Genomic DNA, 17,853 nt, shown 5'->3' on the forward strand with positions numbered 1-17,853 from the left:
GGATATAAGTTTTGAATCATAGCCTTCCGCCAACAATTTCACAGATGTATTAAACCTGAAATAGTTTCCCTCTGTTCTAAAACATTTGTATTAAAAATTTCCTTCAAAAATAAAAAATCATTAGTTTTTTTTTCTTTTTTTATAAATTCAAACAGCTCAATCCATGAAATATTTTTTATCCTTGCTATTTGCTTTTTTATTTACCTCAGTTGGACTTTCAAAATATACTACTTATTAGAGAGAATTAAACTTTTAAATAAAATAGAATATTAAGCGTTATAATTTTCATGTTTTCATCATTATTAATTGTTCTGTTGTTATATGTAATTGTCTAATATTTATATCTTAAGCGCTGTTGAAACTTGAACAAGATTATCGACGAAATTTTATTTATTCAGTCGGTTATATATCCAGTTATCTCAATTTGTATTTCCTTCTATTTCAGCAAAAATATGGCTTGTTTACGTATTCATTACGGTTCAACGGAAACGAGAACTATGACTTATCGTCCAAAATATGCGGTATGATTTCATTTTTTATATATACTTTCAGTCTCTGGCGTTAAAATAAATAACAGTATTTAAAAATTCATTTTTATGAATTTTATTACATAAGATTTGCACCATTTTTACATTTAATAAATAATAATAATAATAATATAATTGTTATGCAAGCTTTTGCTTAATTTTGGCAATTTATAAAAAAATATTTTTCCGCCTCAATGGCAATAATATATTACAGTATTGTCTTGAAGTTCAAATTTCATTATTTCATCAACTATCTGATCCAACGAATTTCTTCCAGAGTTGAAAGTTAAGGAAGAGGGATTCTGTTTAATACTTGTGTAATTTACATGACGTATAAAAGAGTGAAATTACAATACAGCTAAGTTTATGAGATAAATTAACCGCACATTTACTTTTTTAATAACGCCATGATGCAAAAGGGATTGTTTCCATTAGAAAAGTTCATTCTGCAATACATAGGGCAATAAGACAATTTAAGTAATACAATAAACATAGCACAGCTTTAATGGCGGAATCATAAACATGAAATTATATCTAATATCTATCTGAAAATATATATAATAAATATTCCGAACCAATTAGTTGCTTGAGTTGATCAGAATACAGTTCCATAACATGGGACAATATCAAATTGAAAAATTCATTCATCTTGAATTTTCTTAATATTGAAATATGGTGAGTCAACAATTGGTTACAACATATTTCACTTGGTCAACTTGTTTTACCAGATTATTGTTGTTGTTTGAAAAAGTTGAAAAGCTATAAGAGGGAACTACAGTTTCAAATGTCACCCTTGATACCTGGGCATTTTTCACAATATCTAGTCCGAAACATTGTAGAATAATAAAATATTTTGCTTGATTCTTCTGCCTTTACGTTATTATTTACGTTAAAATGTATACTTAATTATATAGCAACAACAATGTGCGCGTGGACATAGCAACTATAATAATAAAAATTATTAAAATAAAATACATATAAACATTTTTAAAATTTATTAATATTTAAAAAATCATATGAAAATAAAATCTGACAGTGTTGCAAAGCTCATATTTTGAATTTTAAAGATCATTTCTATGTTTACTTCTAATAAAGATGCATGTGTGTGCATTGACGCACTACAGGCCAAACCGTTTGACTTAGAGCTACCAAATTTGGCCCAGATAATGCACTTTTTAGATTAAATAAGTTTTTTTTTTGTTCTCATGTTTAGTGTTATTTTTTTATGCTTCTGTTCAGTGAACTTTTTAGTCTCGCCTTGTATTTTATTACCAGTCAGTTGATAAAGCATAAAAACAGATATTCTTGATATCAGTTCATCCTATCGCTGCTTAGTTTGGATACAATTTACCAATGAATTTTCATCAATATTATGTATAAAACTGTGTTTGTGCTCGGGCAGCCCTGACCATAGCAGGATTTCTCATAATCCCAAAGGCTCAGGTGATTAGTGAGTCATCTGATCGAATACAAATATGCACAGCTCATTACACTATCTTTAATCGGAAAATTCATTTTTTTATTCGTCAGTCAATTTTATCTGTTTAATCATTTACACGTAATTTTTGCTTAACTGTATGCGGAAATTTTTTTGACAATAATGTCTATAGTTAATTACAAAACAACTTCTTTGTTTGAACAACTTGAATCTTCTTTTTTTGCAGTTTATTGAACTTTTCAGTCTGCTCGGCGGTTACAGTGGTTTATGGCTTGGATTCTCTTTGCTGAAATGTTACGAAGTTTTTATCTTGAAGATAGCAGATCTGAAAAAGAAGAAAAAGATGGAAAATAGCAAAGCTAAAAAAGTAAAGAAACGGAAGAAATATTACTGTTAATAAAAATATTATGAATATCCTATATTTTACAGTTAATAAATGCTAACCGAAACCTTGTCTGTATTGAGTCTATAACATTCAATATTCAACCATCAAAATCGACATGTGCAAATGACTGCATTGAAAATGTAATACTTCAATAACTTCAGTATATATGATAGCATTTTCAAAAAGATTCGGACCATTAGAAATTTTTCGAGGGGACAAGTTTATTGAAATTGATAAGCTCATTGACTCAATTTAATAAAGAAAATATGTAAGAAAAATGCTGAAAAATTTTAGTAGCTATTTAATTTAGTTATATCAGTAATTAATTACTAAAAATTTCCTTCAAAATATGTCTTTTCCTAAACTGTATTTTTTATAACATCTTATCAATTACTAAAGAAGTAAGAGAATATTTTCTTTCTTTATATAATCATCAAATAAATTCCTTAGTGACAAAATTTTAATGATTTTTTTAATGACTATTGTTTGCTCGAAACTGCTTCTGAATAGAGCCACCCTTTTGGGCTTATTTAATTACTAAATCTCAACTGGTTGATAATAAAAATAAAGCCTTTCCTTTCGTTAATTATTCTCTGAAATTTCTAAAAAATAAGCAAACATGATTCAGACAAATCACCATCAATAGTATAATTATTTCTCAAATTAAAAATGCTTTTTTTTATTTTTATTTAAAAAATCTAGACATTTCCATTAATTTTAAATTATTTATAATCCAAAACGTTACTGCTTAGGGCCTTAAAAATCAATATTCATTAATTTTTATTCCGAAAGACATGAGAGTGTTTAAATCATTTTAAAAGTATATATATATATACATATATATATAAAGAATATTGATTAGTTTTCCAGAAAAAATATTAAATAATACTATTAAATGAACAAGAGCAAACTTTACAAAACAAGATTATGGGAACCAGAAAAGCAAAGCAAATAGCTAGTTGTAGAAGAATTATTGTCACTGTCTGCCTAAGTGTGTTACGAGTTGCGTAAGGTTCTCTGTCCAAAAATTTGCAAAAAAAATATAGAAGAATCAGTTACCATATGGAAAAATTTATATATTTAATATTAAATACTCTTAAGCTGCAAAAAACATAACTGTCAAAACCATAACAGAAAAAATCTAGATATTATAAATACGGAACCAATATTATATTGCCTAAAAACAATCATTGTATATACAGTTCAAGAACTGATAAAATTGCAAAAGCATATATTTTTTTATCGATATGGATGCATCCAGATGCAATTTGCATTCACTCATCAAAAATTAATCCATTATTTTCAATAATTTTATGTTAATGCTATGTATCTGCTGTTCAGAGGAATAGACGAAATATAGATTACACAGAATACAAAAGATAAAGTGATACTGGAAAATGTAGTCAATAAAACAATGGAAATGATTCATTTTTTTTCAAGATTTCCGCATTTGTCAGACAGCTGGGTTTTTAAAAAATATATTGATTATGTTTAATGTCAATTAAACTTGTTATGCATAACTTAATGTCTTTTATTTCTTTAAAAAATATTTTTAAATATTAAATTGTAATAAATATCGAAGTGAGGTTATTTTAAAAATAGTAGTTTGTGCTTATATGTGTAAATAAAGCTTACTAATAGAGTCAAGTTCGAAAATGTCTTAGAGTCAGTTGAATTAAAACTGTTGTAATAGTCAAACTGTTACAATACCTTCACACTGCGCATTGTCTTTTTTATTCTGCTTTCTACACATAGGCATTAAAATCGATTGCGTTTGGCTGTCCTATTCTTGAAACAGAGATATATTGTAGTTCTAAAATATTGACCATGTGGATCGACCACCAGATATGTCCCATACATTCTAAACTAGATATTCTCTTTTTCAAGGTATTCGCTTACAATGATTGCATGACTTTTAATGAAGTATAAAAAAGTGTCTCGGAGAGTAAATTGCTTTTTGTAAAGTTATTTTAACTTTTTTAACTGTGACAGATATTAAAGTCAGTTTCGCAGCAACTGGATTGAAAATTTTGTTGCATGTTAACAACGCAAAACTCGACTCTCTTAAACCGCTCTCTATAGCCAGAGAGAAATGAACTATTGATATGTCAGTTTTAGCTAATACCGGGTTTTCAAATTCCTTCAATACGTGATGCGCTTAACGAATCTAGATTCCTTCCAAGGTACATTGTACAAAACTCCAAAAAGTTTTTTTTTTAAATAATTAGCAACTAACAAACAAATCTATTTTAAGTTACAAGAAAATATGACGAAGAAATTTTAATGAATATAATAGTTAAAGAAATGTGACTCTGTTGACCCCTGCACATTTCCTTAAACTTGGAGCTAAACTGCATTCTTTCTCTCTCACAAACACACTAATAATAAAGATGAATGTTGCGTGTATTGGCGTAGACCATTTGACTTACGACGAACCAAATTTGGCGCTTGTATACTTTGGGGGATAAAAATGTGCTCCTCGAAGCGTCTTTTAAAATTTTAATTAATTAAAAATTAAGCTGAATTTCGACGTTTTCCCTCTATGAATGGAATAAAATGCTGTACAAAAATAAATTTTACACCGTTTCGAAATTTTGAAAATTGTCTTTTTAATGATATTTATCTAATAATCATACGAATCTTTCCTGAACTTTTTCAGTTTTTTGAAAATAATTTTTTGTCTAATTTCCAATAGTATATTACATTGTTTCCCTAAAATTCTAATCGTTTTCATTGTTTCGTTAAATATTTAATCGCGTGATTTTATTCCATTGTTGAAATTTAAAGAAGGATTATTTTAAATCTGTGTGGTTTATAAGATGAACAAAAAAAAAATGAAGTTACACTTCTACAAAATTTAGAAGATAGATAAAAAATGAAGATTTATGTTTTAAATAACGCTAATATGTCATGGCATTTGAAAGACTTGTTAACAATGAAGAGAACATATTAAAAAAATAAAATAACACAGCTTCAATGGCTAACAATCTGGTGGAACCCTGGAGAGATTATATCTAAAAGATTTAACCGAAATTTAAAATAAGCAGTATCCCCGATGAGCAAATGGATCGCCAAAAGTGACTAATATGTAATGATTTCAAATTACATATGCTCTTAAAATAAGTTCCTAATCTCTAGAACTCCGCCTTCACGGTAGTTTTGGACTACCCCGGAAATCATGCTACGATGTTTCGAACTCAAGACTTGTATATCTTTTAAATTTTTTGAATTGTAAATTCCTACTTTTTAGTTTTTTTGTTGAATTCATTTTTTTCATTATCTTTGTAATGATACGATTCCCAGAATTTCAAATAAACTCTTATTTGCATTATGAAGCTATAAATGTACATTTTGAACGCATAATAATTTGAAAAAAATATATAGATAAAACATATACAAAATAGGATACACTATAGTTAAACAAGAAAACAAAATCTGCAGAAAAAATATTTATTTAAGAGTAGTAATTGAAATTAAAAACAGACGTGTATTAATATACTAAAACGTTAAAATGTTGTCAGAAATCTGGAGGACAAAATAAAAATCGCAAAAGCATGATATGTAGATCAAAATGCTCCAAGAAAAGTAAAAGTTACTTTTGGTGCATGGGATTTATTTGTTACGATTACTATTTTAATTATCTCTCTTTGAGTAATTAAAATAATTTTTGCCTTTTAATATACTGATAAAAGAGTACTTTTTAATTGTATGTATATAAATATTTTATAGTTCTAAATTTTAAACTAAAATTAATAAAAAATGCCAAAATACGAATTTTAAAATAAGCTAAAGAAATTACAATTCATAGCTTCTTATAATATTTTTAATTTTTTTGTGTTTAAAAATATAATCAAGAGCAGATGAAACTTTCAATTTTCATTGGCAGTTTTTGTACCTTCAGGACAGATTACAACAGTTTTTCCAATAGCACCGTCTCAATATCTCATATCATTGTGATTAAAATCGAAACTCTAAATAAATTAAAAGCTCAATTTTTTATTAAATATTGAGAGTATTAAAATATTGCATTGCCACCAAAAACACATAAGCAGACACCTGTTCGTTTTTTTTTTAAATTCTAATACATCAGAATACGTTAAAAAATCTATTACAAAATTCTATCTGTACGGATATAAAACAAGTCACATTAAATAAGAGCATATAAATAAGAAATAATTACGTGCAATAATACCAATGATTTAACGAACAACACAAATATGAATATTTATGTGTTATGGAAATTGGTTTGAATAATAAATACAAAACTGAAACACATCCAACACAAACACTGACAAAAAAATAAATCAAAGATTAGAGACAGACAAAAAATAAACCAAAGATTAGAGACAATGTAAGAAATAAAATAATATTATTGAAAAAAAGAACTTGAAATTGAACATTTAAAAATTATTCAGAATTATTTACAGTGTGATTGCTAAAAATTTAGATGGATCATTAAAGTAACAAAGAGAGGCAATTCTTTGATTAATTAATTAAACTAGCACATTTTACACTGATTACTCGGAATGAGAATTAATAATAATTACTTTTTTAATTAATCATCCAGAATTTTTCGCCAAAACCTCTATAAACAGAATCTGAAATGCCCTAAATACAGTTATAGTTATCAGAAAGCAAATTAGTTGTTGAATGCTGTATGACATAATGTACTTTGTTAGGAATAATGGAAAAATTCAGCATAAATAAATACATTATATAATATATATATATATATATATATATATATATATATATATATATATATATATATATATATATATATATATATATATATATATATATATATATATATATATATATATATATATATATATATATATATATATAATTTGAATATAGGAAAGTAACAAACAAATATTAGTATATATAGAATCCTCTTATTTTCCAATTAATTTAAAAGTAATAAACTTTAACTTAAATAATAATAAATATCATTTTTAATTATTAACAATCATTAGTTATTATTAATAATTTAATCATGCAATAATGTGTCTCTGAATCTCAGAGCTTCATGAAAAATTACAGATTTTATCCAAACATTTTAAAGAGAGATATAAAATTTAATTGATTCTTCTGATTTGTAATTCATAGGTAAATAAGTAAGATGATTTAACCCTTTAAAGGGCCATTTTTTTCTAGTCATATTATGTTAAAATATTTTTAGGCTTGAAGTTAGAACAAGAAAAGGGATTCATTTAGCTTATTAGATAAATTTAATTTGATTCATTAATTAATTTGGTTAATTAATAATTAAGTAACAAATCAAGACACATCATTTTGTCTGAGATAAAGAACTGAAGCATCTAAGTTTCTGACTTACTAACAAAATTTGTCAGAACTTATGCCAACCTACATAATTTCATGCAAAGATTGATAAATCTGGTGGGAAGCATACTTCCTACGGCCCAAGAAAGGGTTAATATATCAATCAAATTTTCGTGCTGCGGGAAATGACAACATTAAAATAATATTTTATATACATGCAATTATAATTTTCGTTCATAAAAAATATACTGTCAAACAGGTTTCATCAAGACCTTCAGTGCTCTATAATGTATATAAGTAAAATTTGAAAAAAGAAATTAGCTGAGTAGTTAGGACATTTATAACGTACAAACCATTAACATAATTCAGTAAACGACAGCAATTGCCAAATTTCAGAATTTCAGTGCAGAAACTGAAACTATGCGGTGATATATTAATAAATTTATATGACAATAATTAATAAATTTGCCATTTAAAAAAACCATTAATAAATGTTTCTCAATTTATAATTACTTTTCCAATAATTCTTAATAATTCTTTTAATTTCTTAATATTTTCTCTTAAAGATCATGCACTAAAATGGACTTACAACGAATTGTGAGATGCCAAATGCCTATAGATGTCTCCCTCTGCGAATAGGTATCAGCATAGCGTAATCTTTCCAGCGGTCACATTCCGATATCTCCTCTCTTAAATTCTTGAACTGTTCATCATCTTCATCATTCATTATTTGCATAAAACCGGAAAGGTCACTTCCTGATTGTTCTAAAATCTGTTGCATACAATCTATGACGCATTCGTCTGATATCAGTTTCAGCATCTTCTCCACTAACTCAGATGGCAAGTCATATGGATCAAGCAACCTTCCTAACGATTCTAAGAGTGGGTGGCCATGGGCTAAAACGTTTCTCAGATTTATGCCGTTGAACAAATTTGTAGTTTTCTTCCAAAGTTTCTTCAGTTCTTTCGAATTTAAAATGGTCATACAATCAAAAAGCAAAGTTTCAACTGATGCTTGAATTTCAGCATCTTTCAAATACAACTGAACGATTTTTTCTTTCACGTGCATTTGTCTACGTGGAGTAGTAGCTCTTTCCCACAACTGCCGTATGGCACTGTCTTCATCGATTAGAATATTTTTAAGCATTTTTATGCGATTCCGAATGAATTCAAATTCGCTGCCTGGAATTTTTTTATTTTGTTTCTGCACTAACTTTAAAAGTATATTCTTGGCATCATCAGGTAATTCCAGCTTCTCACACAGCAACACATATTCTCTTTTATCTATTTGCTTTGCCTCCATCTGTGATTTTAGATCCAAGAAATAATCATGAGCTGAATCAACAATTTGTTCAGCATCATCAATTAGACGAAGTTTAATATTTTCAGCTATTTCTTTAATTTCTTTGTTTTTCAAATTTAGCTTGTTGAGTTCCACTTCTATTTCTTCCGTAAAGTTAGTTTCTCGTTTTAATAAAGCTTTTACCTTTCGTTTGAGTTCAGATATATTTCGGAATTGTTTTGGAACACTCTGCACAATAGATTCTTTTTCTTTTTTATTTAAAAATGTCCATCCTTTGAGTGTCAAACAATACTTTTCAATATTTTTAAAATGGAAATCGACATTTTTCCTTCCTGGAATCTTCTGAAAACAGGTATCTGCCAGTTTTTCATATTCCTCTAGAATTTTTGAAATATTATCTATAAAAATGTTAAATTTGGAGCTCTCACTTCGGTTTCTTTCAGATTCCTTTATTTCTGCAGGACTTTCTGCCTCGCCGTTAGCTGGATAGTAAAGGTCAATATTCAAAACCTTAGGTAGTAGCCAATCGTCATCAGATGCTACACTGAACACTTGGGGAAAATTTACATCGTTCTCTTCAGGTAATGTTTCTTTTTGAGGACTTTCAACTTCCACAATTCGTTTTGCTCTAATAGTTCCTTGTAAGATGCCGCCTTGGCATACAGTTTCTGAAGCAGAATTTTTATCTTTTCTTTTGTTGATTTCAAGTTTTAATTGACTGTTTTCAGAACATTCAAAGTCTTCAGGCAGATATCCACTTAAATTTTCATTAAAAACTGTAGAGGTATCTGGTTCTACGTTGAAAAATATGCCAAATTTAACAAATGTTTCAATAGGATTCACTGTCTGTTGGCTACTGTCACACATATCTTTAGGCTCTAACGACGAGCATTTTTCAGCTGTTGCATTTTCTTCAGAAAGAGTGATCGAATTAGTTAGGTTGCCTGCATTGGAAAAATGGCGAACTTTTTCTTTAAGATTCACATACAGAAAATTTCTTTCTTTAAACAATAGTAACAAAGATCTGCGATATTCAGCCAATTTCCTATCTTTAGTTACATATCTTAAAATGTTTTCAAGACACCAAAAATGACTCTCTGTTTCTTCTATAACTTTCTCAACATCATCACCCTTAGAATTTCCTAAAACATCTTTAACCGCGGAGATCATATTTTGAATAATGTATTTATAAAGACTGACCACACTTTTGTTAAGAATGTTTCCTTTGTTATTTATATCATCAATTTTAGCTTTGAGAGAAGCTTGCATATCGTCGAAGTTGCGTTTCCACAGGATTTGATGGCTGTTTGAAGACAGGGATAATTTATTCTCTGCAAATTCTTCAGGAGAGAGCAAAATAGCTTTCAATTGATCTTCAGATACTTCTGAAACACTTCTCCTTCGAGCTTTGCAAACAGATTTTGTTGAATGTAATAATAAAAATGAGTCCAGCTGATATTTATGAATTGAATATATTGGTTGCAGAAGTTTTTTGAGCTCGGTTAGATCATTTTTTATTCCTATAAATAATTCCGTATCCTGTTGGAGAACATTTCTGTATGGCAGTTCATGAAGTTTTAAATGAGCTAAAAGATTCCGAATTTGTTTTAAATATCTAATGAAATCACTTGGTAAACTCAAAATTAGAATTTTTTTAACAGAGTTGAAATCGCTTTCTTTGAAACATTCTCCCAGAACTTGAAGACATCTTTCAATGACTAGAATCGACTTCAAGTCTTTGACAATCACTTCAGTTGCTGCATTCAAATAGTGTTGCAATCTAAAAATAAGAAATTGACCATAAATTTCAGGTAAATTTATTAAAGTCCGAACGGCTGCCTCTGGTATTGTGGCTACAATATTATCTTCAGATAATTCTGTTCTGTCAAGAATTTCTTTAAAATTGCTCATCTGTCTTTGTAATGACGATCTTTCTTGGAATGTTATCCATCGAGAAACGAAATAAAAGTGCTTCTCATTTTCGTATTGTTCTAAATACTTTCTAAGAAAAAGAAATAGAAAAAATTTTGATTCTACATCTAAATACGCATTATTTGGGAGCTCCAATCTCTCCTTCAAAAGGAATAGATTATCAAAGAGCATCAGAGATGAGCTAAAATCCAACTTATCAAAATAATCTTTGTGCTTAAGGAATTCTTTGAAACGAGAAATGTTATCATCCATATTTATAGACATTGATGAATTTCCATTGGTATAATCAAAATAACTTTGATAAGTTGTTAGAATTGCCAGTATTACCTCTTTTCTTTGAATAACATCAAATTCTTTTATTTGGTCATAATAATTTATTGTGAGTCGAATATTGTTAATATTTTTGCACATTTCTAGTTGAAATTCATTAAATTTGCATAAATCTCGCAATAAACACCAAGATTTTTCGCTTATTTCATCGGACTCTAGATCTTTCTCCAGCAATTTTAAATAATCCTTCAGACAGAGAAGATTTTCGACAATCACAGGATCGGGAGACCGCACTGAAGCATCCGTCTGTAGGCATGCATTGGCGGCGTGATCGTACAGAAGAGACACGAGATGCGAGTCTTCAGTTTTCAAGGCATGGAAGAGAGCTGATTTACCCGAGTTATCTTTTGCTCTGGGATCTGTTTCAAATCCTGCATCAACCAGTTTCGAAAGCAAGTAAGGTGACTTGCAAATAACAGGTATAACTTGTTGGAAACCATTTTTAATTAGTGATATAAGGAAGTTTTCAGTAATGTCCGGCAAGCGACTGATTTTTTGAATCATCTTTTCTTTACTATCCATCAATCTCGTCCTTCTTAAGATTTCTACTAAGGCCTGTCTCTGTTTTTGTATTCCAATTTCTTTCGGTATATAAAAAGAAAACATTTCTTTGGAAATTCCATCATTATTCGATAATCTAAATTCACAAAGAATTGAAATATGTTTTGAAAAAATTATTTGCGGATTCGGTAAAATTTGCCCAGGAAAGATAACAATATCAATTTTATTCTGAAACTGTTTAGAAATAAGCACAATATTGCAAGACAACAAGTTTGATGCGGCATCTAGATATCTAAAAAAATGTTCCGGCATTTGAGACAGTATTTCATTATTTTTTATATAATTCTCAACTCTCTCTTTGAATGTATTCATCAATTCAAACATTACTTCATCACAGAAACATGCACTACAGTGAAGAAAAGGATTACATATTTCTATAGAATGCTGAATGTTTTCATTTACCTTTTGATATCCGGTGAGACATTTCATCCGTTGCGTCAATTCATTCTTATTCGAAAGAGAAAAAGAGTGCAGGTATGCCAAAACAATATTCCAAATAATGTCATCACTTTTCAAAGTGGTTATTTTCCAACTGTCCGAAATCTGAATTGCAGGAAAAATGTCTCTCAGTAACTTAAAATCATACAAAATTGGCGCCATCAGTTTTAAGCGTTGAGAAAGAGTTCTTACACTTTTCGCATTCTCATCTGTTGATGAAATAAAAGGGGAAAATACCGAAAAAGCAACAACGGGTGAATTCTGTCTATCTCGTGAAACTGGAGCGATTTGAACAGCTGACAGAAAAGAAGATTAGTCGAAACTAGTTTTCTTTAATCAGAAGATAAACAAAACCTCCCGTAGCTCAGTTGTTAAAGCATGTAGTGACATCTCTTATAGAAAAAAGTAATCAGTATGTGTTATATTTAAACTAGGTTTCATAGATACACAGAAAAATTTCATATATAACTCAATTATTACATATTTTCTAAAATAAGAATATATTTTCCTTATAAAATTGTTATTCAGTTCTTTTTTCATTTTAATTGAACTTAGAAATTTTGAAAGTATCATCTGAAAAATAAATAAAAATTAAATATTTTTTTATTTGAAAAACGCAAATATTTTTTTTAAAAATTTGTTTTTTAACTTTGACTTTAATTTAATTACTCTTACTTATAAATTAAGAAAAGTCTTATTTTATTTTAATTGCTCTTAATTATAACTTCAGGAAAAACTTTTATTTTATTTTAATCGCTAAAATCAAAATTTCAAAGTAATGATATACTTTACTCTAATCATTTTCATTTCAAGTTTCAAGATTAGATCATTTTATTTATTTTGCATTCAGTATAGAATTTTTTTTTTCTTTGTTCTTTTTTTACAGAAATGAACTAAAAAAAATCTTTCGCAAGTCCTCTTAGTAAAGAATTTAAAAATAGTACCTTTTATTATTTTACAAATATTTATTCAAGAAAACGAACATTCCATTTGAAAGTAATTTACAGAAATAGTTTGAATTTAAAAACAAAGCAAATTAAATTTTAATTTTTAATTTGAATTTTACTAAGACTTCAAGTGGCATTTTCTTAATCATTTTCAGTTCAGATTTTTGTGATCTTATTCACGACTTAACCAAGACCCATTTTTCGATTATGGAACAACTATTCATTTATTTCTTAGAGGTGGTTTAAGTGGAGGAATTTGTGCTTTGCCGAGGATCAAAGCATTTTCTCATATTTAATTTCCTCACGGACAATTATTTGCGTTGTTATCGATAAAAAAATTAATTTAAAAGCTGTTATTATGTGTGGATCGAATTACGGAATAAATGAAGCATTCAAAAAATTTTGTTTGTAGAATGGAGGAAAAAACTTTTTCTACAAACTTGTGTTGGACTCAAGATACTATCAAGATCTAGCTAATACTAACTATATTGGATACTAACAAGATCCAACTAGTTTCATCTGAAAACTAATAAGCTGAGATGCCATGTGAAAGATAATAGCACTGTCTCTCTGATTTCGAGGGACAAGTATTGAAGCAACTAAATGCTTTTCTTCCTCTTGTGTTAAAATATCGACAATCGGTCGATATATTTTGTGTTGACATATCGCTCTGATCAATTCTTGGGTCTTCTCTCTAGTAGAACATAAAAAAGTTTTTTTTATAACACAATTTGAACCTCAAAAGGACATGGCAAGGGGATAATGGCGGGCCAGCATCCTCCCGTATTTTCCAAGTAGGCATTTTGGTTAGGTCAATGACAAATTTTGAAGCAATAAATAAAATGTAATGCTCTGCTTATCCAAAATATTAATTAAATATAATTGCAGCTTTAAAAAAGAAAAAGAAAATTTATTACTCAGTTTGATATTTTTGTGAAATGATTAATTTAATTTACTTTCTGAAGCTACCTGAATTAGTTGAAATTTTATTTATTGTTAGAAGAAATTTATTGAATCTGCAAAATTGACAAAACTGTGTTTGCTATTCGGAGGAAATCCGTTTTCTATTTAATGTGGGACAAAATACCGCATCCATCAAAGTCGACTTTTTACCTATAGATTCAATAACAAACTATTTTAAAATTGATGAGCAGGAGCTCATATTCCTGTTTTAAATATTCGTTGATTCTCTACAGTCTGCATACATGAAATTACACGATAAATGCGACTAGGTCAGCAGATTATAATGATGCTGAAGTCAAACAATTATATGGAAATCAATTGCCCTGCAATTCACAATACTACGTAAAACTATAGACCAACTAAAAAGTCAGCCGGGAGATTTTTTAAAATTTATATGTCAGACTTAGTTTTCTGTAACATCGTTTTTATCGTCTACAAACTATAACATTTTTTAGAAGAGTGTCTATTGCGTTTAATACATCAAAATATAAACAAGCAGGAATGGTCTGCCCGAACTTTCTGGCATGCTCTTTAATAAAGGCCTAATTTCACGGCGCCTTAGGTAAGGCAGCGGATGCTTTGTTTAGCATTGTTGAACGAACGTTGCAAAATTTGCAATTGCAATTTTTGGCTTAATTTTAATATTCCTTTTGAATCTATCTCAGGAAATTGTATTTTGGGCGCTTTAGCTCGCCAATTAATCAAAATTTGGCATGAATTTACAGTAGTGGTTACGAGATAAAATATCGAATTTTATTGATTTTACACACAAGAGATATACAGACCGACAGACAGTCGATCGTTTGATGGATTTGTTTAAAAAAACTTGATAAGTATCTATAATTTAGATGCTACGCCTATGTACAAAATGTTATTTAATAAGCTAATACTTGAACGGCTAGACTTCCCCTGAATCGATTTTATTCAAAATTTGTTCAAAACCTACAAATTTAAACATAATTCCATATACCTAATTTCATCCATCCAGCTTCAAAGCGCTTTAGAGTTATTGTGTTCACAGACAGAGAGATAGATAGATAGACATAATTTCAAAAATGTATTTGTACTGAAGGAGATATGAAACATGGGGAATCGTAAAAATCTTGAATTTCAATTCTTTCATGATTACAATATTTCCTCTGAACTTCGTATACGAGAAAATAAAAATAACAACAAATTTTTCTGACTTGAAACGGAGATTGGATTATAGAGAACAAGCCATATTGTATAAATCAGCACAAGCAATGTAAACATTGATAATGCCTATCTTGAAATAGACAGACGAAAGTTGTTCAGTACCATGCTTTAACAAGTGTAGTTAAAAGGGGATGCAAGAGGGTGCTGACAAATCAGTCGACAATTATGGAAGATGCCATGATAGCAAATACCTGTTTAAAGGGACGGTGGATTTCGAAATTAAGAAAAAAAGAAAAGAAAATGTGAGGTTTTCTTTGTTACATTAGCTTATTGTTTGATATATAAGCTTATACAGTTTATATAAGCTGTTATATCAATTATAAAAACCTTATAAAAGGCATTTTTTAATAAAATGAATATATTTTAAGGAATTTTTCTCAAAAAATGTTCTAATTAGATTTAAATATATTTGAAATGCTCGCAATGTCTTAATTTTTTATACTTTTATATATATATTTGGTAATATATATTTCGGTTTTGCCTTCAAAGAAAACTGCATGCATTTTATGTTTCGAATTCTTTAGATAATTTAAAGTTAATTTTTGTTCAGAAAAATGCAAAATTCTTATGAAAATTTCAGTGAGTGTGCAAAAAATTATTTCTAAAAAATTAAGTTTTAATTGAAATTACAGAATAATATCCAATTTTGTTTCAAATAATTTTTTATATGATAATATATAGAAAAGTAATAGAAAAAAAAATTAAAAATTATTTCACCTGGAAAGTTTTTGAAAATTGTTTATATATTATTTTTAAAATAATATAATATGTTTTAAAGAGTTTTTAAAATGTATTTAATCCATTTATGCTTTAATATATATGCCTAAAATACATGCTAGCTCTAAGTGAATAATCCAAAAAATGCCTTATACAGTCCACCGTCTCTTTAAGGATTTTAGAGTTAAAAATTGAAATGCCATTTTAAACGCTGTCTTCAGGTTCTTGGAAAAATTACAGAAGTATGTTTAGATTCCTGAAAATCTTTCAAAAAGATTCCATTTATGGTGAAAATAATGACATAAATTTACATTCGCGATTTTTTTTAATTCGAATTCCTTCGCAATTCAGTTTTTATTTTCCATCTCGATTATTGAAATTTTCATTAAAATGATGTTAAGATATCATCTATCACACAAATATATTTTGAAATATTTTACATCGCATTAATTTGATATCAGAACTATAAACTATTAAAAAATAAATTAATTGTATATATTGTTAAATTCTTTTTATTTAAATATGTTCAATGTTTATATGATGTCTGAATGAATATTTTATAGAGATAAGTAAAAACTCACTATGTGCTTTTAGGTTAAAACAAAATAAATAAATGTTTTTCTTCGCAGTAATTATCGAGAAGAAAGACTGAAAACAGAAAAATCCAGTTTCTGTCACATTTTACAGTATTCTTCTTCCCTTTCAATTTAAGCCGATTTTCCTTTTAAAACTACGAATTTTAATGTTTAGAATTAGACTGTATTTATTTAATAGTCAAACTATAACTTTGGCATGCTTATGGCAATCATTTTCAATGTTATTTGTACTTTTAATACCTGTGCAAGAATTTTAGTGAATTTGCATGCACTATAGCAGAGCACAGTTTCAGAAAATGAAAGTTTTGAAAAGATTTGAAACAAATTACTGTATAACTTTTTTTTTTCAATTGTTAATTAATCTTCAAAAAATATTTTGTTTGTTTTGTTACAATAGCGTCCCTTTTTAAAGCAACACTAGGACAATTTTTGGGATGGAATTCGTAATTTTTTAATCCGTGGTCAGACGATGAAGACGGCGACTGCGGCGGCACCTTCCAAGCTTCCACACCAGCGATAGGACGTTTGATACTGACGGATTTAATGTGCTGATTCGCTGACACGTCGATTCTTCCGCGGAATCGAGTCGATCTTAAAACCCTCCAGTTCCGATGCCGAGAATTTATTACCATATCACCGCGGCCCTCATAAAAGTGTATTTTAAGCATATTTTACAACGATATATTTAATTGTTGAAATGAAACTCGCACCATTTTCAATGTTTCAACTAATATTGCATAATGGCCTTTCTTCATTGTTGGAGATAAATATGCGAAAATTCGGCAAAATTTTTCCCATGTCTAGTAAGTTTTAGTGTAAAGTATGGATTCAATGAAGTTTTGTTACAATTACAACTAAAATTTAATTTCAGGACCAAGCAATGGAAATTTTTTTTAATGCACTCATCTTTAATCGCTACTTCTCTTTCCTATGATATAATTGTTTGTGTAAAGATGTAGACAGAAAATCAGGATAATACAAAGCACAATAAAACATAATGGTGTAAGGCTTTTAAATAAGAATGAGTTATATGTCTATTAAAATTTGAAATTTAAAAATATTCTGGCTGAGTAAGCCATAAAGACTAAATTAATAAAAAAAATTGTAATTGAAATTTTTAACAACTATTAAACCCGATTGATCAACTGGTCGCCAGAGACGACTTGTTATTTATAAAATAGTTAGCATTATTTTTTATTTCTTAACTATTACAAATGAGCAAGCGATCAAAAT

The 17,853-nt window shown here is 28.4% G+C and overlaps 2 protein-coding genes across 3 annotated transcripts in view; one reads left to right on the forward strand and one right to left on the reverse strand.

The window, feature by feature from the left end:
- Positions 1 to 2,413, forward strand: part of LOC129985060 (acid-sensing ion channel 5-like) — a 23,853-nt gene extending 21,440 nt beyond the window's left edge. Inside the window, exons 11-12 of the mRNA XM_056094983.1 lie at positions 446 to 521; positions 2,192 to 2,413. Of these exons, the coding sequence (XP_055950958.1) occupies positions 446 to 521; positions 2,192 to 2,362 (247 nt within the window). The 3' untranslated portion in view covers positions 2,363 to 2,413. The remainder of the gene's footprint in view (positions 1 to 445; positions 522 to 2,191) is intronic.
- Positions 1 to 12,501, reverse strand: part of LOC129984210 (uncharacterized) — an 18,770-nt gene extending 6,269 nt beyond the window's left edge. Inside the window, exons 1-2 of one of the 2 annotated variants that reach the window (XM_056094035.1) lie at positions 8,226 to 12,501; positions 2,150 to 2,290 (exon numbers count right to left, since the gene is read on the reverse strand). In XM_056094035.1, coding sequence (XP_055950010.1) covers positions 8,250 to 12,362 — 4,113 coding nt within the window. In that variant the 5' untranslated portion in view covers positions 12,363 to 12,501 and the 3' untranslated portion in view covers positions 2,150 to 2,290; positions 8,226 to 8,249. Of the gene's footprint in view, positions 1 to 2,149; positions 2,291 to 8,225 lie in introns of those variants that run through there. The other variant, XM_056094036.1, reaches the window with a different exon arrangement.
- Between the last annotated feature and the right edge of the window lie 5,352 nt (positions 12,502 to 17,853).

The sequence above is a fragment of the Argiope bruennichi genome, chromosome 9 (assembly GCF_947563725.1).
Source record: "Argiope bruennichi chromosome 9, qqArgBrue1.1, whole genome shotgun sequence".
Lineage (NCBI taxonomy): Eukaryota > Metazoa > Arthropoda > Arachnida > Araneae > Araneidae > Argiope > Argiope bruennichi.